Genomic DNA, 20,899 nt, shown 5'->3' with positions numbered 1-20,899 from the left:
TAAAATAGTTCTCATCATTACTTCTGCATCAGGCACAGATCAATGCTCGAGCGCTCAAGTGGTTCCATCAGTAAAGCAACTCGAGCCCCTCTATGTACTTAGACCCTGGCTTCCAACTTACCCACGAGTACGACTTGTGTTCCAAGTACATCCTGAGTATCTTGAAACCCTACTAACCTCAAGTTCTTTCCTTGCGCTAGCTATGCAGAAGGAATATTTTGCGTCGTATTCTCTTGTCGACGGAGTCGAGGATCGTGACGATACGAACCTTCTTGATAGCAGTACAGTAACAATACCTCCTCCAAAGTCCCGTCTCCTTCGCTGGTCACCATGGCTAAGCCATGGTGTGCTGATGTTCATAACAATGGTGTTTTTCGTGCTATGGGTGCGGGCGCCGTCGATCGATGATGTAGTTCTGTACTGTATGTGGACGGATAGCATCAACGCACAGGACCTTACTTACTCGTCACAGCTCCAGCAAACGAGGCCATTGAATACGTCGGCATTATAAGATTCAATGGAACTCTGGGCACCCCTTCTATATATCGTGGCCCTCCGTCTCCAGAAATCAACGCCGCTTGGGATAGGGTAGCTCTTAATGGTTGCACCCTATGCTTCACTTACATCATGGTCATTTATTGACTATCTCTCCCAGTGCGTCCAGTTCGTATGACGCTTGAACAATTGCTCAGAGCAGGGGAGAAACCTTCTCCCTCCATGGCTGGGTATCCGGAAGAACACGGTGGAGGTTACATGGCAAGTGTAGAAGTCATTCACCAGCTCCATTGCATAGTCAGTTGTAATACAGGGAGGCTGGTCGATTTTTACTCATTCCCCTGTAGGATATGATTCGCAGAGTCACCTGGGGCGAACAAGATCCTTCCACGAGTCATGAATTCAAAGATTCCCCCGAAGTCTTCCGGCGCATTCATCTCGGTAGGTATATTGTTTCCTGCCCAGCCCACAAACTGCTTACTAGTATGTTGTACCTCAGATCATTGCATCGAAATGCTCAGGCAGAACCTTATGTGTCGTGGCGATGTGACGATGCTCACTTATGACTGGGTGAAGGGGGTCGACGGGCCTCTCCCTAACTTCAACACTCCTCACCGATGCAGAAACTTGGAGAAAATATTGGATTGGGTTGATGAGCATAATCCCAACACTAGGGTGGTCCGCTTGGAGGGTAATGTAGACCTGACTTCCCCTCCTTAATTGCAGTCCCTATTTTCTTCAAACAACGGCTCTCGCGTAAGTCACGATATGACGAGTGTAGCAGAGCTACCTAGGCTACGAATGTTCTTAAACTTGTTATAAAGTCGAATGGAAATCCTATCTCTGCTGAATAATCAATAATATCGTTTGCAAAACACATGACCTCGTTTCTGGACGGAGTACAGTATGAAAACCGGTCGGTATACTATCCGTCTCATCCGCATCTTTAGTCTTGAAGCCACGGACTTTGAAAGTCTCGTGACAATTTCAAATTTTATACAGGAAAAAAGACCTCAACGCTATGCATTATGAGTCGGTCATAGCATCGGGCTGTCATTGCATGAGCACTAATATTGAAATATGCTGTATATGAACTGCACATGCCGTGCATAACCACTCCTTAACAGTTATTTAAATCATTTCATCTCCGTTGACGCATAAACGGCCGGCGGGAAGGGCGGACCGATGGCCTTAGGCCATCAGGGCATTTGCGACTTAGCTTGAGAGATCAGAAGGGACAACATCAGGGGTCCCATAGATTAGAAGGTAATGTCCTACATAGGGTATATCATCCTCAATGGACACAAATTGGACTTTGTTTAAAAAAAGGAATGAGAGTGAGATATTTGCGATATCATTAAACGGGTTTGAACGTCCGAGTCGGAAGTTAGAATCAAGTAGATAACTAGTCGATGTGAAACTATAAACGAATCACGTGACTCGTGGGCGAAGCGCAATTAGTGCTACCTAGAAAGATTTAATGGATGACTCCAACGAGAAAACATCGAGACAGTTGTAACTCCTCCGCATATTCTATGATGCTGCTGACAGTCATGAACACTCACGGGACCATTTTACGACAGCTTCTTGCATGGGGTGTGCTGAAGCAAGAATTACGATAGATGCGAGCCCACTGAAGACAGAACAAGCTTCGTGTTTGCCTTAAGGAGAGCATACACTATTGATTGAACGTTCAGGAGGGCTTTGGTACTTCTTCGTAGATCCGCTCACAGGCTGTGTCATCTGTATTGGAAATCAACCCGACAACGCAGTACATTATTTTATTTTTTGGGCACTTGTTCATTACGCCAGCGGGCTCACTATATTATTACTGGGCAACTCCACGCACTGTACCTCTGTGTATGGACTCATGGAGGCAACCATAGTGTGCTACAGGGCCTTGGTTGCGTTGCTAATTTACCCCACCGTAACGTGTCACAGGGGGTCAATTGCTTACTGTATGTACGTTCTAGAAATCAAGAATTTTCGCCACAACCCTACTTTTTCGCTGCTGTGCCACCTTCCTGCTCGCATTTTGACGATTTAGTATTAGTGCCAATGTATATACCCTCATTAATACTGTCTCCTGGGTCCATGTGACCTTGCTGTACATCATGGACACAAATTCTGCCGGCACAGCTGCAACATCAACTCCAATGACTAATGTTAAGTCACAATTTCGCCCGTCAAAGTTTGAGTCAGTCTCTCGGAGCTATGCCACTCTGGTGTAAGTATAACAGGCGTCTGATGACGCCGCCGGTTGCTATCTTACTTTGATGTTGCGGTCCAATCAGACGATGTTGCTAATTTTGTAACTGTGGCGGTGTCTCACGCTCGCCTCCGAGTACTTTCCCTATCCTCATTTACGTCACTTCTCCAGTCTCATACACTGGATGGGGGTAAGTCGTACTCTATTAAATGTCACATTCTACAGAACTCACTAGAGTTATTTATCTTTAGACACTTGCCATCTTTCAATCTGACCTTACTGGTAAACGATAGCACCATGCATGTTAAGAAGTCGATGAAATTATTACAGTCCACGTGGTCACGTTTCTGCAGTATCTGAATTGACTGATACCTTATTTCATTCAGATCTTTACAAGGGAAGGGCTGTAATTGACTATTTTTCAAAATCAATTTCAGACGTACGCACAAACCAGACAACGAGAGGCTCACTGGTCACTGAGGCAAGATAGACCCCCTATGAATCGGATCTCCGGAGTCCGAATCAAATCAGCGCATGTCCTCCGATGCGAGAAAATGACAAGAGGCAAAACATACTAACCTGTATTTTGCATTTGAACACGGAGGATCATCTGATTCTTTGATTGGTGGACTGCTGCGGCGCAAGCACCGCCGGCTACTAAAAATACGCACCGCAGCAAAATGAAGAATCTAGGCAAATCTATGGTTATTCCCTAGGAGTTGATCATAATGAACCAGGGGCTGTGGCAAGTCATCTGAGTCTTTCAGGTCCCCAGATTTTTCTAGGGAATTTTTCGAAGAAGTGTCTTCGAATCGCCGCCCCCCACCGAGGAAATCCGCTCTTGAATTTCAAAAACTGCTGAGCGGCTCCACGGCCCCATACTGCTGGCGAAATCAATCTATTTGTGTGCTTTGTCCGTCAACGGATAATCAATTTCTCTACGGCCGAGAATAATGTACCTGAACATTTTTGTTAAGTTGTACCGAGCGCCGATTCCCGGACTAGCTTCGATTTGTATCTCGTGGTATGTAGCTTGCAGAGAACGGCGATATGTCGAACGAGGACCAAACAGCATTTTTGATGTTGATCTGCCGGACCGTTCAGCGCTATAACACAGCTTTGTAATCATGTGAGTGTGCGTCAGCGGCGTAAGCACGTGGCTTACACCCTCCAAAGAGTCGAGCGTGACGGGGAAGTCCTCGAAAGCAGAACATTCTTCGACTTCATGAATCACGACCTTATAACCAGAAATCTCCTGCTTACCAGAGAGAATGAAGTATTAGAATCCGCGGCCACGAGGACGTTGATCGAAAATACGTTCTATCTTCCGTCCTTCGAGACCGTCTCGGGTCGCGACGGGACCAAGTCACAGCAGTTTTCGGGAGGGGAGCAGTGCCGTCGGGGGGCGTGGCACTTGAAGTTCAGATACATGAACGTAGGGTGAATGTTGATATATGTGGCGGTAGATCGAATGTGTATTAAGATGACTCAGGATGGGTAGAGAGGATTTTAGAAGGCTCGTCATGAAGTTGGCTTTCCATTCAGTTTGACCGTTGAGATATTCGTATCGACGATGAGTGGTGGCAAGGTACACAAAATCACCAACGTCGAAGTCAGGTTCGGTACCACCCTATGAGGTGACGGAATGCGCCTATACAACCTTGGATGTTAGCAATGCATCATGAGCGTCTAAAATATCAGTTGGGGAGGGACAAAGTAGCTTAATCTGAGCATCAAACTCAGTGTGGAAATCATATTTCGTTGATGATGTGACATGGTCTGCAAAGGGAGGTATCGTCCACTGGGACTGTCCAAGATGGGGATTGACATGAGAGTAACCGACCAATGTCATTCACAGAAGACATAAGGTTGAAGCGTACTCGAGGTAATGAGCAAATGTTTGGAGCGTCTTCGTATGAGGAATATCGTTTGTTGCGAGTATCAAATATGCCTGAGAAACTTGCACATCGACGCCATGACCGAGAGGTACGACGAAGAGAATTCGCAAGCCAAAAGGAACGTGACCAGGAACTCCTATCGTACATATGTAAAACTAGAGGGACATGCGAATGACTTCAGAAATTATAAACATTGCAATAAAAATCAACTCATTGGGCTGAATTGGGGTGATAAAGTGGGCAAGCGACGATGAAAAATGCAATAACTGAAGAACGGCGGGACTGATGTACGCGGAATTGCTAGCATTTCTGCCTCCCGACATGTAAGCCCCTATGATGATGCACTCGTAGAGGCATTCTTGCTGGGATGGTTTGCTTGCCAATCATTATGCGCTTTCTGGTAAGCTTCCATATAGGGCTAAAACGACATATCGTTAGTCATTGAAGAATGATTGTCAACCGGGTTCACTTACGGCTTTGTCAGAGGCGCTCATTGCCCTCCACTGCTCACCAGCTGCACGAACAACATTGACCGCTCCTCTACCTGCGGCGGTGGTCCCAGCTTCTTGGATAGCTCTGCCATCATCTGATTGACGGAACATTTCTATGAATCTGTATGAACCATTCTTTGTTGTCAGTCTCTATATTATCACAATAGCACGTAAAATTAACCTGAAGAAAGGCCCCTTAGGGCGCTTATAGTCATTCTCTTGGTGAGGTCGGTGAATCTTGTTTCTCCCGTCATGTTTGCGACGCGCATTGATTTTCCTGACGGTTTTCGGAGAAGCGGTCTTCCAATAGTCGTGTAGCTTCTCTTCATACTGCTTCTTCAAGACCTCAACCTCGTTATAGTAAGGCTGAGGAACGATTTTAGCATGATACATCGCAGATATGGCAATGTAAATTACCTGTTTCTCTGCAAGAGTAAAGTTATTCCACGTCACTGCAGCTTCCTTTGCCATATCCTGGGTGTCCATAGTAGTCTTAATGTCACTCCTACGTTCTTGGACGAGCTTCGAGAAGTAAAGCAGATAGGCATTAGGGGGACGCGAAGGAGGCTGCTCAGATTTGGGCACTCTCTTGGGTGCTATAGCAACACATTTTAACATGCACATGACTACAGGCTCAGCCAACGGTTCTACTCACGAGGCCGCTCGACCGTCTTCTTGGATGGTGCTGTTGATTTTGGCTTGGACTTTGCTTCCGTGGTGGCTTTCGCCTTCCTTGGAGTAGATTTTGTAGCTGTAGTTTTCTTTGTAGTTTTCTTCATTGTCTTGGTTGACGCGCTCTTGGATGCAGCGGCTGGCAGCTCGATACGACGCGTAGTGAAGAACGTACGACGCGTCGCAGCGAATGCGGACGAAGTCAAGACGGACGAAACATTGGTGCGCAGCACAGGAAGATTAGGCACGACGTGACGAGCAAAAAGCGAGAGCATTCTGAAAAACAATTAGTGAGAAGAACAGTAAAAACGGAGTAGAGGAGTGCCTCGGCTGGCACAGGCAGACTTGAAGACTATTTGGTCTTATTGTGCAAGAGCTTCGTGAACCGCTACGCTTTGAAAATTCCCTTCTTTGGAACCAACTCATCATGACTACGAACAACCCTCAGTTTGCTTTCGATCCAAAGTCCCTTCCAATCTCTCAACTTGAGCTCTTAAAATTCAAGTCTAACCAAATTATCGAATCTATCCAGACGCTCCAGCGTACAATCGATGTCGGCGGACAGAACGCCATGCCTGCCTGGCCAGACATCCTCTCCAAATACAATGTCATTCTCTCCCAAACACATAGCTTCTCTCAATCCCTATCGTCGCCTCAGGCGCAGTCCCAAATCGGTCAGGCGCAAGCTCGGCTAGGTTCTAGCGTGTACGAGAAGATCGCTCTACATCCTAGCATTGGAATGACGGATGCTCAACTCGACAATGACCTCATCCCTCTCTTGCGCAATCAACAGACGACGGAGGTACTAAATATGGAGACCGCTACTGTTCGACGCCTTGCAGAATGTATGGCTACCCGTGGCGCTATTGCCACGAATAGTGTCCAGACCAACCATCCTCCTGCTACGACTGGTCGCGTAACACACGAGGATGTGCTGCATGAATGTGAAGAGATACGGAGTGCGCACGATCACCGTGTGGAGCGCGCTGTCAGGGCTGTGATGATGCTTAGAGATAAGTTTGAGTGGAAGCAGCGCGTCGAAGTAGAGGTGGAGGAGCCAGAAGAGCTTGAATGGGACCCACGTGTGGAATATGATGACGTTCAGATGACCAACGAAAAAGAAATGACAGTGACTCCCGACAACGGAGAACTTGGAGAAGGACAAAGTAGTGATGAGGAAGATATTGTAGAAGGTGAACTCACGGGAAACGATGCTCCAACACCAGTTACTTCCCCAGCTGCAGCACTAGTAGATGTTGAAATGGGCCCTGCTAATGCTTCGTCATGATATAGGTATGACATCTATGTTTTGACTCTACGTATAACTAAACTCTAGAGTTACAGGACTTCACTGTATCATTCTAGTGACAGGGCGCATCCTTCAATGCCTCAACGCATCTTGGGAGGATCTCCCTTGCCCAATAGAACTTTGGATGCGTTCGATTATCCCCTCCCCCCTTCTCCTTATCTCTCCTAACTTCGACCAGTACAACTAGAGCTGAGAACAGCGTGTACCACATCCTCTTCGTTCTCTGCCTCGGGAAAACGATCAACGTTCCGCCCTCTCCTTCCAAATACCCTTCTTCCAACGCCTTGCTCGGCCCTGGTGGCATAAAAAATGCCTCCAACATCGGGTCTCCCCACACTACCCGATCAAATGTCGGCAGCACGTATGCAATGTCCACTCTAGCTTCTTGGTTCGGTCCACAAGGCTCTGAAACTTGGACATACACATCGTCCGCCGAACCTGTCAGCCAGACCAATGTAGGCACTTCTGCGTCCTCAAATAAAAATGACCCGATGGCGCGGGATAGATATCGCCTTATGTCTTCTACCAACGTCCTTTGTATCTCTCCGGAGCTTTCAAGCTCGCATAACAGCCCATCAAGGAGCAACATGAATGTATCCTGCCAGCTGTAGCATACTTCCTCATCTGGTTGGACTCCTGGGATACCGAACCAATCGTTTTGGAGTGAGTGCAGAGAATGGATGAAGGTTCCTAACTGAAGGTCCAGAAGAGCGTCTTGAGATGGTGTGAGAGTGCTACTCGATCGCAGCGATGAGAGGGACTGGGCGTTTTGTGAAGGCAGGCGGAAGAAGAGATAATGAAATGGATAACGTGCGAGGGAATCATCGAAGTTTCTGAGTTCTGGTACAGGCAGTTTGGTGTTATTGGAGATTTCTGAGAGGAGATCGCGAATTGTGTCAAGGGAGAGTGGTTGCATCACCGAGACTGGTTTAGAGCCAGGCGTCTTGGGAGCGGCAGCAAGAAGGTATGATGCATTGCGGAGCACGATATCGATCTTGTAAAATCTGATAGATGAAGTGTAACTGGAGCATCATAGTTGCATGTAGCAAAAATCCTTTCAAGCGTATGATTGATATATCATACCTAAATCTCTCATTGCAGACCTCGTGAAACTGCTCGATCACAGCATCATCACCCTCAGTTTGGGCGACGATGTCCTGCGCTTCCTGCCGGGTGATATCCATACGAAATTGAAGATGGAACTCGTGCGGATTCCATGTACTAATCTATGTCTGGTCCCTGAGATTAGGTGCCCCAGGAACTTCAAGCGGAGTCTGTACCTCGCGATCACGACTCTCGTCCTCAAGGCCTCATGCATTCCTGACCAATCCCTTTCACCAATAATTCATTTCTGCGAGTGTACTGCGAGCTTGTCAGTTTGACATGTATCCGACTCCACATTCTCCGCTGTTTTCTCCATTGTGGGGCAAGCACACTAAAGCGATGGAATTGGCTTTCGACGATCATTCTGGTCACCATGCGGCAGCCATGATTCCCAAACCCAATTATCGCAACGAGGGTCGCTGGCCGGTTGCCTTTGTGAGAAACTGAAATCCGCTTCAACCACAATCATCCTGATGGCAGCACAGGATTACTGTGGCTGGCACTTACATGACACGCCACATTCAAATTTCCCTGGCTTCATTCGCTGGCATGCATCGAGCGGCTCCGCAAGAAGTGGAACTTGTTGATTGATAAGTATCGTCTTGCCACGATCCAGGTACTGACAACTGCCCTCAATCAAAATTGTTGGACAAGATGTCATGTCGTCGTGTCGGAAAAAAAGGCAATCACGATCGAATCACGGATAATCCAACAATCCGTGCAGCGTTCGAAATCGAAATCGGAAGCCGTAGTCACTTCCTAATACACAATAACACGGACTTGGTTTCCTATGTGACAATTCATGTTGCTGGACCGTTTCTGCCGGTCATATGCTTGGAAATTCCTTTATATATAGTTTGGACAACTAGTGAGATCAACTCATCATCATGTTTATTCGCCTTTCCACTGCTGTTTTCGTTGTTCTCCTCAACTTGGCGGCTGTCAATGCTGGGACAGTACCAGTGAGCTTCGTTTCGCGTCAAACCTTATCATATTGTCATACGATGTCCGCAGGCTGCTCGCGCAGTTGGTGACCTTGACAAGCGTAGCATCGCCATAGTAAGCACATCAAATCCCACCGTGTTGACCTGACGTTACAATGTGCGCAGGGCAATTATGAAGAACCAACTACTTACGCAGAACCACCTACTCGCGCAGAGCCAGATACGCCCGTAAGCATTGTTTCGCACCAAATATCATCGCGCTAGCCTTATCGTGCACGAAGAATCTTTAGAGCTGTGACCAAACCCAGGCGCCTAAGCATAACAACTTGTGTCGTTGGTGTAGTAAGCCTTGTTTCACATCAAACACGATGGATCTCACAGTACATTGTATACAGTGCAACTACGCAACACCGGATCTCTATACAGGACCATTTACAAAAAATATTAAGCAGAATATAGGTATTGCTTACAAGGATACAAAAGAAATCGAGCTTAGGTTGCTAGACGTATTATCAATTGTTCGTCCTTGTCCATGAGATGTCTATCGAGCTTGTGTGAAGCTTTAGGATGGTGGTTCTCAACAGATTGACCAAAACTATCGGGATTCACCACCAAATGAGAAATGTGAACAGGGTCAGAGGCCAGAAGAATGTGCGCAAGCTAAGGGCATAGTGCGTCTGATCGTCAGAAAAATGGTGTGGCCTCACTCCTTTAACTGTCAAGTCGTCCTCAGTCACATTGGAAGAACCAATGACCGAAGAAGCGTCCATCGATGAGGCTTCAGCGAGACCAGAAGAATTGAAAGTAGTACACTGGGCCATACCGTTCTGATGTGTGTAGTGTGCGCTCTTGTTTTATTTTAATGGCGAGGCATGCACAACGGAAAAACGGCTCAGTGAGAATTGAATGACAGACATAAGGACAAGCATCTAACAAATAAGTGTCAAATGATTGTAACCTCGGAAAAGGCTCAAACGCATGCAGCCGTCAGAGGTCTTGGGAGATGGGATACTGATCGTGTTCGACAAGAACCTAACGTTAGGAGTCGGGAACAGTGTGATCTGGTATTTGATGCAATGAAATTCGCAGCACATTTGGTGCCACAAGAGCCAACCGGCCGGGTATCCCAGATTTGTGATTCAAGAAGGTGTGTATAGGACTCCACAGCGTCGGGTGCTAATTACTAATTCATTCACGGATCATATAGAAGTGAGAGGTGACTACAGAAGCGGATTATGTCAAGAATGCGATTAAGGAGGGGAAAGCAGGTCGATAGTATCTTCCAGGCGGACCATATCGGATTGAGGGACAATAACGCGATGCTCGTCTACCCAATCCAATACCTTCTCGAAGTTTCTGCATTGATGAGGAACATTAAAGTTGGGAAAAGGATCTTCGACTCCCTCCACCCAGTTGTAAGTGAGCATCGTCACGTCGCCACGACACATAATATCCTGCCTAAGCATTTCGATGCAGTGGTCTGAGGTAAAATATGAGGAGGACTTGCGATGGTAAGGAATCAATATACCTACCGAGATGAGTGCGGAATGCCTCGGGGGAGTCGTGGATGGAATAATCAAAGGATCTGTAATGATCGCCCCAGCTGGCTCTACGAAGCATGTTCTACACGGGAGTGAGAAGAGATCCAGCTTCCCTGAAATTGCAACTGACTATGCAATGGAGCATGTGAATGGCTCCAATTGTCACCATGTAACCTCCTCCATATTCGTCTGGATATATAGCCATGGCGGGAGAAGGCTTCTCACCCGTTCTGAGCAGTTGATCAAACGTCATACGAACTGAGCGGGCTGAATAACATCTTATATTAGTGGTTGCATATAAAGTGAGTGAGGTATGGCACAACCATCCACAGTTATGTCACCCCAAACCGCATCGAGTTCTGGGGACGGACTGCCACGGTAAATGGAAGGAGCGTCTAGACTTCCGTTGAATTTTATGGGGCCGATGAATTCAATGGCCTCATCTGCTGGAGCTGTGACAAGTAAGCAAGGTCCCAAGTGCTAACCTATCTATCCACCCACAGTACAGAACGACATCATCTATAGAAGGCATCCGCACCCATAGGATGAAGAACACCATCGTCGTGGACATCAGCACAGCGTGGCTAAGCCATGGCCATAGGTGAAGGAAGCAAGGTTTTGACGGATGTTTGGTTTCTGTACTATCAAGGAGTTGAGCATCATCATCATTTATTCCATCGACAGGAGAATACTGAGAGTGGTATTCCTTGTACATAATTCCGGAAGGAAAATTTGGGTCTGAAGCTCGTGTAGGTCAAATGTAAGGACAGCCAGCCAGGGTGTAGTAACCGCAAAAACGGGACTTGCCTTTCTTCGTGCAGGAAGCAGTTTTAGTGCTCCTGAGATCTGGCAGGCCTGATTGGCACGGGAGGACCTAGCAGAAATTTTTTCTGGTTGTTACAGCAAGTAAGGAGTGTTACTACCATTATAGCGAATCAATCATCGGTGTCCCGTGTCTTGCGAATAAGTGATTCCATCTTTTGAAATCGCGATTCTTGGCTGTCACTGCCTAAAACAACCAAAAAAAAAACTAGAGTTGAGGTACCACCGTTCTGCTTCCTATCGAGCCCTGCATTGAGCCGCGGGGTAATATACTCCGCGGACCCTCAAACCTTGGCGAAGCTGGGGGATCAATCGATCAAGCACCTAAAAAAACCTTCTGGGGCGTTTTTCCACCGATTTGGCTTTGGCTCGACTTTTGAATTCAGTGACAAACAAAGTTGCTTTCCCCAAGCGTCATGCTCAAACTTACCTAAGATTCCCCGAAGTACTCTCTCAGTCATTGGTCTGGATTCATTTTAATGAACATTCAGTTGGAGAAACGGGCAACTTCATATCATATGCATTTGCACCGGCCTCTGTGGTTGCTCCTCTAGGCACTGTCAGTGCATTCTGTTAGTTGTTTCCATCTTTACTCAGTGATATTGCAGTTCGCACTCATTGCTAACTGCTTTTTCGCTCCACTCATTTTAAAAGAGCGTTTTCGCGTGGTAGGATTGTGCCTGGGTTGCTGTCGAATCATCATGTTTATAGGGTTATTTTCAGCACGATCTCGCTGGCATCTTGTGCGCAATGATACGAGCGATCACTGTCGTTCTTTCTACGCCTTCGTATGATGAAGGTCCACCGCCCCTTGCACCAGACGCCTTGATTGCGGCTATGTCACAGCGTTCGTTCGTAGTATTTACTATCATATACTTGGTAGGGGCTATGGTACTAGCGGGGCTCGGCGAGAGTGGTTTCGGCAGGCGAATTGTGGTTGTTGACGTTGGGCTTTGCGCAATATTTGGTGAGATTGTCGGTTTGAATCAAACCAAATATGAGCTAATAAAACGGTGTCAGGTGGATTCACGGTTCTAGCAACTAAGGCTATCTCCACGTTGCTGATGGAAGAATGGGGCAAAATATTTGCGGAGTGGATAACCTATCCCATCCTTGCGGTATCTTAGCATTGCTTTCCATTCCGTTTCATGTGCTGATCCTGTGCAGGTTCTAATCATCACAGGCATTCTCCAAATCTGGTTTTTGAACCGAGCGTTAAAGCGTTTTGACTCCAAAATCGTCATACCTACGCAATTTGTGCTGTTTACGCTGTCTGCTGTTATCGGATCCGCTGTCCTTTACAAGGACTTTCAAAGGGCTACATTCCACCAGATGGTCACATTTATGTATGGCTGTGGTGCGACATTTGTGGGGGTGTTCATCATAGCGTGGGCCAATGGGAACAACCGCGAAGAAGTAGGACAGCTCACCAATGAGGTTAGCAGGCAAACAGGCGACGCAGGCGAGCAAATTGCACCGAGTGGAAACGTGCGGGGTGTCCCTGTAGGCTCATTGAATGCACGAAGTCGCTCGGCCCTTGTAATACCGAGAGCTGTGCGCGAGACCCCGGTGCTTAGGAATAAACAAAGCACGGTAAGCCTGGCAGGCTATTCTCCTGCACGAAATTTGCTACTTGCTCATACCCCGCCGAGGGATCGAGCAGATCATAGGGATAGGGACGTGGAAAGTACTAGTGGAACTTCATGATGTCTTTGGCAACGACAGCAAACTATTTGGTGACCTGATCCAAACGAATATTGTGCTGTCGCTCATCAGATGTCTTCTCAAATATTTGGGAGCTTGTTAGAATTGTCATATTGTTGGTGCGTCAATCATTTGTATTTAAAGTCGAAAATTTCGGTGGCCAAAAGCAATGAAGTTTGTGTCTCTGTCAAGGACCAAGGCACATATCTGACAGTAGCAATCCGTAAGGCTCCAGAGGCTCGCCTAACCTAGGCCATCATGCAATCGTTCATACCATCCACTGTCGATTGATGTTCATTTTTGATGTCGAAATATTTTAAAAAAACAAGATGAGTAAGTCAAGATGGATTGCAATTTGCTTAATAGTACACTCCAGCCCGCCATGAGCACAGGTAGCCTGGGGTAGAAATTAAACTATATATTAAACGTTTCTGTGACTATATCCACTATAATAGGGAGAGGGTGCTTCATAAAGAGAAGATACGTGCAGAATGTGATCAAGGGGGGGAAGGCAGGTCCACGTTATCGTCCAAGCGGACCATCTCGGATTTAGGGACAAAAACACGATGCTCATCGACCCAATTTAAGATCTTCTCAAAGTTTCTACATTGGTGAGGAACGTGGAAATCAGCGAATGGAGTTGTCCTTCCCTCCACCCAATCATGAGTTACCATGATCCCATCACCAGTACACATAGTGAACTGCCTGAGTATCTCAATACAGTGGTCTGAAGTGCGACGTAAGCAGGTTGTGGGCAGAGCAAAGAACAATATACCTACTGAGATGAGTACGAAATTCTTCAGGGGATTCGTACATGTTTGCATAATGGTAGTATTGGTCACCCCAGCTGGCTCTGCGAAGCATGTCCTAAAGAGGATTGAGCAAAGATCGACCAGCCTCTATTTTACAACTGACTAAGCTGGTGAATGACTTCTACAGTTGCCATGTAACCTCCGCCGTGTTTGTCCGGATACTTAGCCATGGCAGGAGAAGGTTTTCCCCCTGTTCTGAGCAATTGCTCACGCGTCATCTGAATTGGGCGCGCTTCAAAATGATTTCCGTCAGCAATGGCCTGTGATGGGAGCAAAGCACAAGGTGAAACCATTGACAGATATTCTATCCCAAGCGGCGTTGAGCTCTGGGGATGGTCTGCCACGGTATATGGAAGTATTGTTGAATTTTACGATGCCAATGGATTCAACTGCCTCATTTGCTGGAGCTGTGACGGGTTAGTAAGATCTTGTGCACTGACTCTAGTTGTCCGCCTACAGAACAGAACTACGTCATCTATCGAAGGCGCCTGTGCCCATTGTGTGAAGAACACCAAAGTTATGAACATCAGCATACCATGGCTTAGCCATGGCCATAAGTGAAGGAAGCGATATTTTGGTGGAGGACTAGTTGCTATACCACTATCAAGGAGCTTGGTACCATCATCGTCGACCACATCGGAAGGAGAATACCGAGAGTAGTATTCCTTACGCATGAGTTGCGAAAGAAAATCTGAATCTGTAATTGATGAGCCGAGTGTGAACCAGGCAGCTAGAATGTTTGATCACCTGTAAAACCATTATCCATCCCAGAAGCTGTGACAGTGCTCGGGAAATCTGATGAGGCTCGATTTGGCGGTGTCAGGGACTTGGTGTAATCTCTCTGGATCGTCGCAGTAAGAGAAAAAAAGGGAGTACGGTATCAGATCTCCCAGACCCTTTCTCCTCTCGAAGCCACGTTTCACAATGACATGGCGACACATCACCCCTTTCCTCTTATCGCGTTCCAGGCTGCTCCCAGTTAGGTCGTGGGCAGTAGCGCTCTTGACACTCCTAGAGCAACATGATTGGCTATGGCCTCATGATGGTGTATCTACCCATGGCCTTCTATTTGTCTCTTGGGCGCGCGAATTAGTTACCAGTGGACTCTGCAGCTCTCCATCTGTGGGTCAAATGAATCATTGACGTATGATGGACTCGTAGAATAGCAACTCCAATTGCCTTCAAAAGACCGCGGCTTCCGGCGGGTATACCAACACCCAGCAGCACCTGGGCCAGGTGCACCATGCAGATTCCTGAAGCAAGTCCTTGGATGACCAGCGGCCGCATTTGGCCCGTTAATTTGTGCAGCGGCGGTCTGAGAGTGACTCCGAGGTTTCTCTATTCATTTCCTTTGAATTGGAATGACTAGTAGTCGCCTAAAATAATCGAGGGCGTCCACGTCGACACTTGTAAAGATCGCTGATTAAGATGTTGCAAAGCCATGATGAGTTGTGTAGTTGCCTAATGGAATGTGCAGAATTCGTAGTTGTCCAGCGTTATCTAGCTGCCACGACACGTAGCAAGTCACTTCCAAGTCGAGAGGACGTGTTTACCATCTTAATTTATATGCATGCCAGTCGGTGCATCATGATGCATCATGCATGAGAGGCTTCTTCTAGTAGCCAGCTTGAACCGGATAACCTAAGTATACGTGTGACATCGTGTTACCGAATATGTAATAGTTAGTCTACAATATTTCTGCTAGCACAGCCACGTGTGCAGAGCAGAATCTTTTACTTTGCCCTGATTGTGAAGCTTTGAAGTCACCATGCTTATCCTAGACCGGTGATTCATGCATCATTTCATAATTCATCGATATTCATATAATACACGCTACGTATGCGATGATCAAGGTCAGCACTTGTGATAGGTGCAGCGTATTTTCGATAGCCCCAACACAAATTTAAAGGCTCTTGAGTCTTAGACCTAGACCCTCTCAGACCCCAGCCGTCCCTACTCCCTCGGATTCAATGACAAACGTACCTTACCCAAAGATGATGGTTAAATATTTCTCACAGTACTCTCCTGTTGACACTGTCGACGATGACAGCGAGAAACTAGCTGGTGATGCAGAAAGTGCAGATCCTCGTCTCAAGCCGCGTACCCTTCGCCTGTGGTTGACTCATGGCATACTTATTTGCACATCGGTTCTCTCCTTCACGCTATGGATGCGTACGCCTTCGACTCGCCTGCGCAATGACATTCCTAGCATATACTGTGAGTGGACGGACTACATCGAACGGCATGGTTATTAACTCATCACAGCTCCAGCAAATGTTGCTATCGAGCCCATGATTGCAAGGTTTAACGGAACCCTCAACTTTCCTTCCATCTATCGTGGCCCCCCTTCCCCAGAAGTTGATGCCGCTTGGAATAGAATAGGTCGTAATGGTGCGCCATTGGTCTCCTTACACTAGTTATTAATTGACCACCTCCGTGAAACCCAGTGGCGCCAGTTCGGATGACCCATGAGGAGATGCTCAAAGCAGGCGCAACAAATTTGCGTTCGAAAGTCAGATATCCGGACAAAGTTGGCGGAGGTTATATGGCCTCTTTGGAATACGCCCACCAACTGCATTGTGTAGTAAGCCATACTACACTAACAATATGTTCATTCTTGGCTCACCTGTGTAGAACTTGCTTCGCAAAGCCTCTTGGTTGGAGTATTACGAGCCCGCAGATATTTCGTTCCAAACCACCCCAGAAACAGTCCGTCTGCATCTTGGTGAATATCATTTCTGCCTTAAGGCACTATTACTTATGGTATACCGTTACGGTACAGATCACTGTATCGAAATGATAAGACAGAATATTATGTGTAATGCCGACGTGACAATGATCACATGGTACTGGGTGCAGGGACACACGGTCCCTTACCCTAACTTCAACACCCGTCATCGATGCAGGAACTTCGAGAAAATCATGGATTGGTCTCTCGAACACGCTATTCATATCGACGAAACCGAGGTTATTCGTTCCAAAGATACGGTTGACCTCCCCAGACATCAGCGCGTCACATCGTGATGCATGAGGAATATCACACTGCTCGCCTGCTTGCTCACCGCACTTGTTCAGCTACCGTGGAAGGAGGGTGGTTATCGGTGCCTTGGAAGAACTGTCGTATTATAAGTTTATAGAACGAGCGGATGTAAATTAATGTGATCCAGAATATCAGACTCAAGGCTTGCATATGTAGGTCAAAGAACAAAAATGATGCGCAAACGCTTAATTCCCAGACACTTGCTCCTGGATCATCTAATTTCTAAAGGTCACTAGACCCAATCATTAGTGATTCTCAAAGTTCGCACCTTATAGCACCTGAGACACAGCCAGATAAAAGTCTGCAACAGATCCCGTGCGAATTGATGAACAAATTGTTAATATTTAAAAGAATATAGTTCGTCTTAAGATCCATTATCATAGTCAAAAAATGTCCAGAATTAGTGTTGACCCCAGATTGATAATCAGATTAGGGATATGCAAGGACAAAAATGCTGAATTTGTTGGTATCAATTTACCTTATTGTTATATTTATAACCAGATAACAAAAATAATTGGTATATGTTGACTAGACAAATTCAGATATAAATGGTGGACATGCCATATGATCAAATATGTGACAAATTTTAACAATGTATTAAATCAGGCAAAGGGACAGAGTGCGGCTATGTTGGGCGGACAGAGAGCACATATATTATGAATATGTACACGAATATGTATGAGAGTTAGCCTCTGACAACAACCCTAAACTTGTGTGCATGTCATATGAGTGCCCCACTAAGTGAGCCACTTAGTGGGGCACTCATTTTATATGTTCAGTCTAGTGGGCCGCTTGTTACAAACTAGAATAGTATAATGGCAGCAGCTCGATAAGAGCAATGGCTGACATTACGATTAAGACCTTGCAAACGCAAGGGTTGTAAGACAAGGTAGAGAGAGTGTCTCTAACTTGAATATCGGTTCAGACAACTTAGGATTGGGGGTCCTAAGCAAAGGATGTTTCAGGTAGAATCTAGTAAGATTAAAGTGAAGCAACCAAAGCATACAAGAGGACTATTTATAGTGGGCTACTGTGCTTTAGGGCAAGTGTGAGAACAAAATGAGTCAGAGATAAGAAATGCATAAGTGATAACAGAAATAGGTCATCTAGCAACGGTAGCTACGGTTGTGATGTAATACAACATATGAGTTGGAGATAAGTTTAGCAGTGGCATTATGTGGCTCATGACATAATACACAGTAGGTTGAAGTGGAGAAAATGAATAGGGGCGTATGTGACTGTAACATTACCCCTTGTTTAGGAATGAAGTCACCAACTTCAGTTATCCTGATTTGCCCAGTAGACAGGGTCGGTGTTGAAGTTAGAGTCTAGCAAGTTGTTTTGCTCCTCTGTGATTGTATAAGATGATTTATCAGCCATCTCGGTGGTGTGATAAATAGCATCCTGCTCAATCTCCCAATGAGCGAGAGCTTCATAGAAGCCAGTGTCAGTCCAAACCAGTGGAATGACCACTTCCCCTTTCAGGTCTTTACAAAAGACCAATAAGTGGCCAGGTGCATACTCTTTGCAAACCTGACAGTAATATGCTGGGCAGTTCTTATGGTGGTGCCTGGTGATGTGACAGTTACGACATACAACATTGTTGATGGTGGCTGTTTTTACGGTGGTGGTGGTGGACTGACCATGCAGGGTGGGGAAGGAGATCTAGATCAGTTACTTATGATCTCTGTACGGTGAGGCTGAAGCTGTTCATTTGGCAATGCAGGCAGATCTGCACCTGGTAGGGTACTGGCATGTAGTGGGTGCAATGGGGGTAGGAGAAGGAGAAGTTGGTATGTTAAGTACAGCAATAGGAGGGATATTATCATCTGAATGCTCCATGGTAGTTGTTGGAAGAATAGGTGGTGGGATTGGAGTGGCAACATGCGGGGATGGAGGTCGTGTGACTGGGTCTGTGGTGATTCATTCTGTGATGATGTGGATAGCTTCTCTGATAGCTTCTCTAGTATCATCAGGCAACAGATGGATTGCAGTATTACAAATGTGTATATGAAGATGGCAGAATATGGTTTTGTGACATTCATCATCAAGGAGATTAGCGGTGTGTTCAATGAGACTAGCGTCCCTAATGATTCAGATGATGAGCCCACTGGAGATTGCTCCTCTTTCTCCTAGGAGACTGGTCTATCTCAATAGCGTATTGTTGGGACGTGAGAGCGGATTCGAACAAGGCGCTAGTTTCGACTTGATCAATGATTGTGAAGTAATCAGTGAGGGTGGAGTCACTGGTCAGCATGGAGTCAGATAAAGGTGGGGAAACTACTGGGGAGGATGCATTGTTGGCGAGGTTAGTGGCGGTGGTGGTTTGGTTGTCAAGAAGGGACAATGGGTTGGTGATGTTTTCGGATACAGTGTTCATAGCAGCAGTGAGTTCTTCGATGCTGCTGTATGCAGAGGTGTAGGCGTTCAAGAGACATTGTTCTGAGTCTACAATTTGTGAGTTTTTTTATATGCGGTAAGGATATTGGTGGCATTGCTAAGGTTCTCTTCTGGGACCCATTCATTACTGGCAGAAGAGTAACCTTTCCAGGATAAGAGATAGCATCTTCATTTACCTGTGCCTTTATGTGATAAGATCACATCGATTTCATATTCTTCTTTGTTATTGATGATGTCTGGGGGTGGATCATGGAATTTGGACCATGGACTTCTGTCTCATGATAGGACGATAATTCAGAAGCATGGAATGTGGGGTGTACTTTCCATTGTGGCAGTAGTTGGAGTGTGAATGTGATAGGGGAGAGAATGGCAATGATTGGGAAAGGGCCATATCATTTTGGTGTGAGCTTGCGTGATGGTAGCTGTGTGATTAGATTCTTTCCTGATAACCAAACCTTATCTCCTATTTTCCATGGGTGATACTTCTGTCTGTGAGTTCATTCTGCCATTCGCTGCATGGCAAGATTATGGCATGACAATGCTTCTTCTCTAGATTTCTGGAGTGAGTGGAGTCTCTCTTCTGCTGTGGGGATGGTAGAGTCAGGGAGTACGTGAGGAAGAGCTCTTGGTTCATATCCCATCATTAGGAAAAATGGTGAAGTGTTGCGGGAGTCATGTTTCCGATGGTTATGCACAAATTCTGCCATTGGGAGATGTTCTACCCAGTCTTTGGGGTGGTTTCGGCAATAGATACGGAGATAGGTTTCAAGTTCTTGATTAAGCCGTTCAGTCTGGCCATCAGTTTGAGGGTGATAAGCGGTTGATGTGGTTATGTCATAATTCAAAAGCTTGGTGAGGGCTTTTGAGAATTTCGATACAAATTGCAGTCCGCAGTCAGAAATGACTTTCTTGTGAAGTCTGAATCTGTGGTAGACGTATTTGAAGAATTTCTTGGCAATGCCTTCAGAAGTGATGGTTTTGGTGCAAGGGATAAGGATTACCCCCTTCGTAAGGCCATGGTCGACCACGACCATCACTGAGTCAAAACCAGCACACAGAGGAAGACCTGGTGATAAGATCAACAGAGACCTGGGTAAATGGGGCAGTGGTGGCAGAGGGGATTGGGATAAGAGGTGGTGTTGTTGGATGGGTATCCAACTTCATTTGCTGACAAAGGGTGCAACCCTCAATGTATCGGTGGATATAAGTACCCATAGATGGCCACCAAAAGTCTCATTTGATGAGTTCTTCAGTTTTAAAGTGACTGGGGTGACCAGCAGTAGCGTGATCATGACATTATTCTAAAATAAGATGCCGTCCAGCGGGATGGACATAAGCTCGGTCCTTATAATAAAGGATATCATCCTTAATTGTCCAATCAGCGAGTGCAGATTTAATCGGGGGAAGAGATAACCCATCAAGGGCATCAGAGGCGGCTTGGAAGATGGGGTCGGGATT

The 20,899-nt window shown here is 46.3% G+C and overlaps 10 protein-coding genes across 10 annotated transcripts; 5 read left to right on the top strand and 5 right to left on the bottom strand.

Annotated features, from left to right (window-relative positions):
* Positions 1-29: 29 nt before the first annotated feature.
* BJ212DRAFT_1378194 (uncharacterized protein) lies at positions 30-1,370 on the top strand. The gene is given in 6 exon segments (XM_041336555.1): positions 30-422; positions 473-601; positions 656-793; positions 805-806; positions 846-936; positions 995-1,370. 6 exon segments carry the CDS (start codon positions 203-205, stop codon positions 1,213-1,215), a joined length of 801 nt encoding a protein of 266 aa, XP_041189596.1. The 5' UTR covers positions 30-202; the 3' UTR covers positions 1,216-1,370.
* Positions 1,371-4,259: 2,889 nt separating this feature from the next.
* Positions 4,260-4,544, bottom strand: BJ212DRAFT_1219925 (uncharacterized protein; the record flags this gene model as incomplete). The annotated part of the gene is made up of 2 exons (XM_041329359.1): positions 4,260-4,334; positions 4,362-4,544. Coding segments are annotated over 2 exons (258 nt in total), but the record flags the coding sequence as incomplete, so codon positions are not given.
* Positions 4,545-4,933: 389 nt separating this feature from the next.
* On the bottom strand, positions 4,934-6,040 carry BJ212DRAFT_1484267 (uncharacterized protein; the record flags this gene model as incomplete). Its single annotated transcript, XM_041340763.1, has 5 exons — positions 4,934-5,020; positions 5,076-5,214; positions 5,275-5,459; positions 5,511-5,689; positions 5,749-6,040. The coding sequence occupies 5 exons, from the start codon at positions 6,038-6,040 to the stop codon at positions 4,934-4,936; spliced, it is 882 nt and encodes a 293-aa protein (XP_041189594.1).
* Positions 6,041-6,219: 179 nt separating this feature from the next.
* BJ212DRAFT_1220535 (uncharacterized protein) lies at positions 6,220-6,756 on the top strand (the record flags this gene model as incomplete). Its single annotated transcript, XM_041329373.1, has 1 exon — positions 6,220-6,756. A coding segment is annotated over one exon (537 nt), but the record flags the coding sequence as incomplete, so codon positions are not given.
* Positions 6,757-7,010: 254 nt separating this feature from the next.
* Positions 7,011-8,299, bottom strand: BJ212DRAFT_1378187 (uncharacterized protein). The gene is made up of 2 exons (XM_041336554.1): positions 8,158-8,299; positions 7,011-8,096 (listed from the first exon to the last, which is right to left on the bottom strand). Exons 1-2 carry the CDS (start codon positions 8,256-8,258, stop codon positions 7,127-7,129), a joined length of 1,071 nt encoding a protein of 356 aa, XP_041189592.1. The 5' UTR covers positions 8,259-8,299; the 3' UTR covers positions 7,011-7,126.
* Positions 8,300-8,354: 55 nt separating this feature from the next.
* On the top strand, positions 8,355-9,682 carry BJ212DRAFT_1378182 (uncharacterized protein). Its single transcript, XM_041336553.1, has 5 exons — positions 8,355-8,613; positions 8,664-9,140; positions 9,193-9,350; positions 9,404-9,464; positions 9,518-9,682. Exons 2-3 carry the CDS (start codon positions 8,833-8,835, stop codon positions 9,236-9,238), a joined length of 354 nt encoding a protein of 117 aa, XP_041189591.1. The 5' UTR covers positions 8,355-8,613; positions 8,664-8,832; the 3' UTR covers positions 9,239-9,350; positions 9,404-9,464; positions 9,518-9,682.
* Positions 9,683-10,372: 690 nt separating this feature from the next.
* On the bottom strand, positions 10,373-11,222 carry BJ212DRAFT_1484262 (uncharacterized protein; the record flags this gene model as incomplete). The annotated part of the gene is made up of 5 exons (XM_041340762.1): positions 10,373-10,602; positions 10,655-10,745; positions 10,794-10,930; positions 10,987-11,115; positions 11,165-11,222. The coding sequence occupies 5 exons, from the start codon at positions 11,220-11,222 to the stop codon at positions 10,373-10,375; spliced, it is 645 nt and encodes a 214-aa protein (XP_041189590.1).
* Positions 11,223-11,927: 705 nt separating this feature from the next.
* On the top strand, positions 11,928-13,192 carry BJ212DRAFT_1279025 (magnesium transporter NIPA-domain-containing protein; the record flags this gene model as incomplete). Its single annotated transcript, XM_041331460.1, has 5 exons — positions 11,928-12,044; positions 12,094-12,153; positions 12,209-12,452; positions 12,506-12,603; positions 12,653-13,192. Coding segments are annotated over 5 exons (1,059 nt in total), but the record flags the coding sequence as incomplete, so codon positions are not given.
* A 494-nt stretch (positions 13,193-13,686) lies between these two features.
* BJ212DRAFT_1579498 (uncharacterized protein) lies at positions 13,687-14,406 on the bottom strand (the record flags this gene model as incomplete). Its single annotated transcript, XM_041342252.1, has 3 exons — positions 14,106-14,406; positions 13,969-14,056; positions 13,687-13,916 (listed from the first exon to the last, which is right to left on the bottom strand). Exons 1-3 carry the CDS (start codon positions 14,292-14,294, stop codon positions 13,687-13,689), a joined length of 507 nt encoding a protein of 168 aa, XP_041189588.1. The 5' UTR covers positions 14,295-14,406.
* Positions 14,407-15,717: 1,311 nt separating this feature from the next.
* Positions 15,718-17,212, top strand: BJ212DRAFT_1378162 (uncharacterized protein). Its single transcript, XM_041336552.1, has 5 exons — positions 15,718-16,218; positions 16,267-16,392; positions 16,449-16,585; positions 16,636-16,726; positions 16,784-17,212. Exons 1-5 carry the CDS (start codon positions 15,972-15,974, stop codon positions 17,023-17,025), a joined length of 843 nt encoding a protein of 280 aa, XP_041189587.1. The 5' UTR covers positions 15,718-15,971; the 3' UTR covers positions 17,026-17,212.
* The last annotated feature ends 3,687 nt before the right edge of the window (positions 17,213-20,899 follow it).

Source organism: Suillus subaureus (assembly GCF_016647635.1).
Source record: "Suillus subaureus strain MN1 chromosome Unknown BJ212scaffold_32, whole genome shotgun sequence".
Lineage (NCBI taxonomy): Eukaryota > Fungi > Basidiomycota > Agaricomycetes > Boletales > Suillaceae > Suillus > Suillus subaureus.
The sequence above is the reverse complement of the archived record's forward strand: the minus strand, read 5'-3'. Positions and strand labels throughout refer to the sequence as shown.

Excerpts from the sequence above, each read along its gene's own strand:
- BJ212DRAFT_1378194 (XM_041336555.1), top strand. The coding sequence starts at position 203 with ATGCAGAAGGAATATTTTGCGTCGTATTCTCTTGTCGACGGAGTCGAG. Across the intron at positions 423-472 it reads CGATGATGTAGTTCTGTACT|CTCCAGCAAACGAGGCCATT; the intron begins GTATGTGGACGG and ends TACTCGTCACAG. Across the intron at positions 602-655 it reads GGATAGGGTAGCTCTTAATG|TGCGTCCAGTTCGTATGACG; the intron begins GTTGCACCCTAT and ends TATCTCTCCCAG.
- BJ212DRAFT_1378162 (XM_041336552.1), top strand. The coding sequence starts at position 15,972 with ATGACAAACGTACCTTACCCAAAGATGATGGTTAAATATTTCTCACAG. Across the intron at positions 16,393-16,448 it reads GAATAGAATAGGTCGTAATG|TGGCGCCAGTTCGGATGACC; the intron begins GTGCGCCATTGG and ends CGTGAAACCCAG. Across the intron at positions 16,727-16,783 it reads AACAGTCCGTCTGCATCTTG|ATCACTGTATCGAAATGATA; the intron begins GTGAATATCATT and ends GTTACGGTACAG.
- BJ212DRAFT_1378182 (XM_041336553.1), top strand. The coding sequence starts at position 8,833 with ATGTCATGTCGTCGTGTCGGAAAAAAAGGCAATCACGATCGAATCACG. Across the intron at positions 9,141-9,192 it reads TCAATGCTGGGACAGTACCA|GCTGCTCGCGCAGTTGGTGA; the intron begins GTGAGCTTCGTT and ends CGATGTCCGCAG.
- BJ212DRAFT_1378187 (XM_041336554.1), bottom strand. The coding sequence starts at position 8,258 with ATGGATATCACCCGGCAGGAAGCGCAGGACATCGTCGCCCAAACTGAG. Across the intron at positions 8,097-8,157 it reads GTCTGCAATGAGAGATTTAG|TTACACTTCATCTATCAGAT; the intron begins GTATGATATATC and ends ATGATGCTCCAG.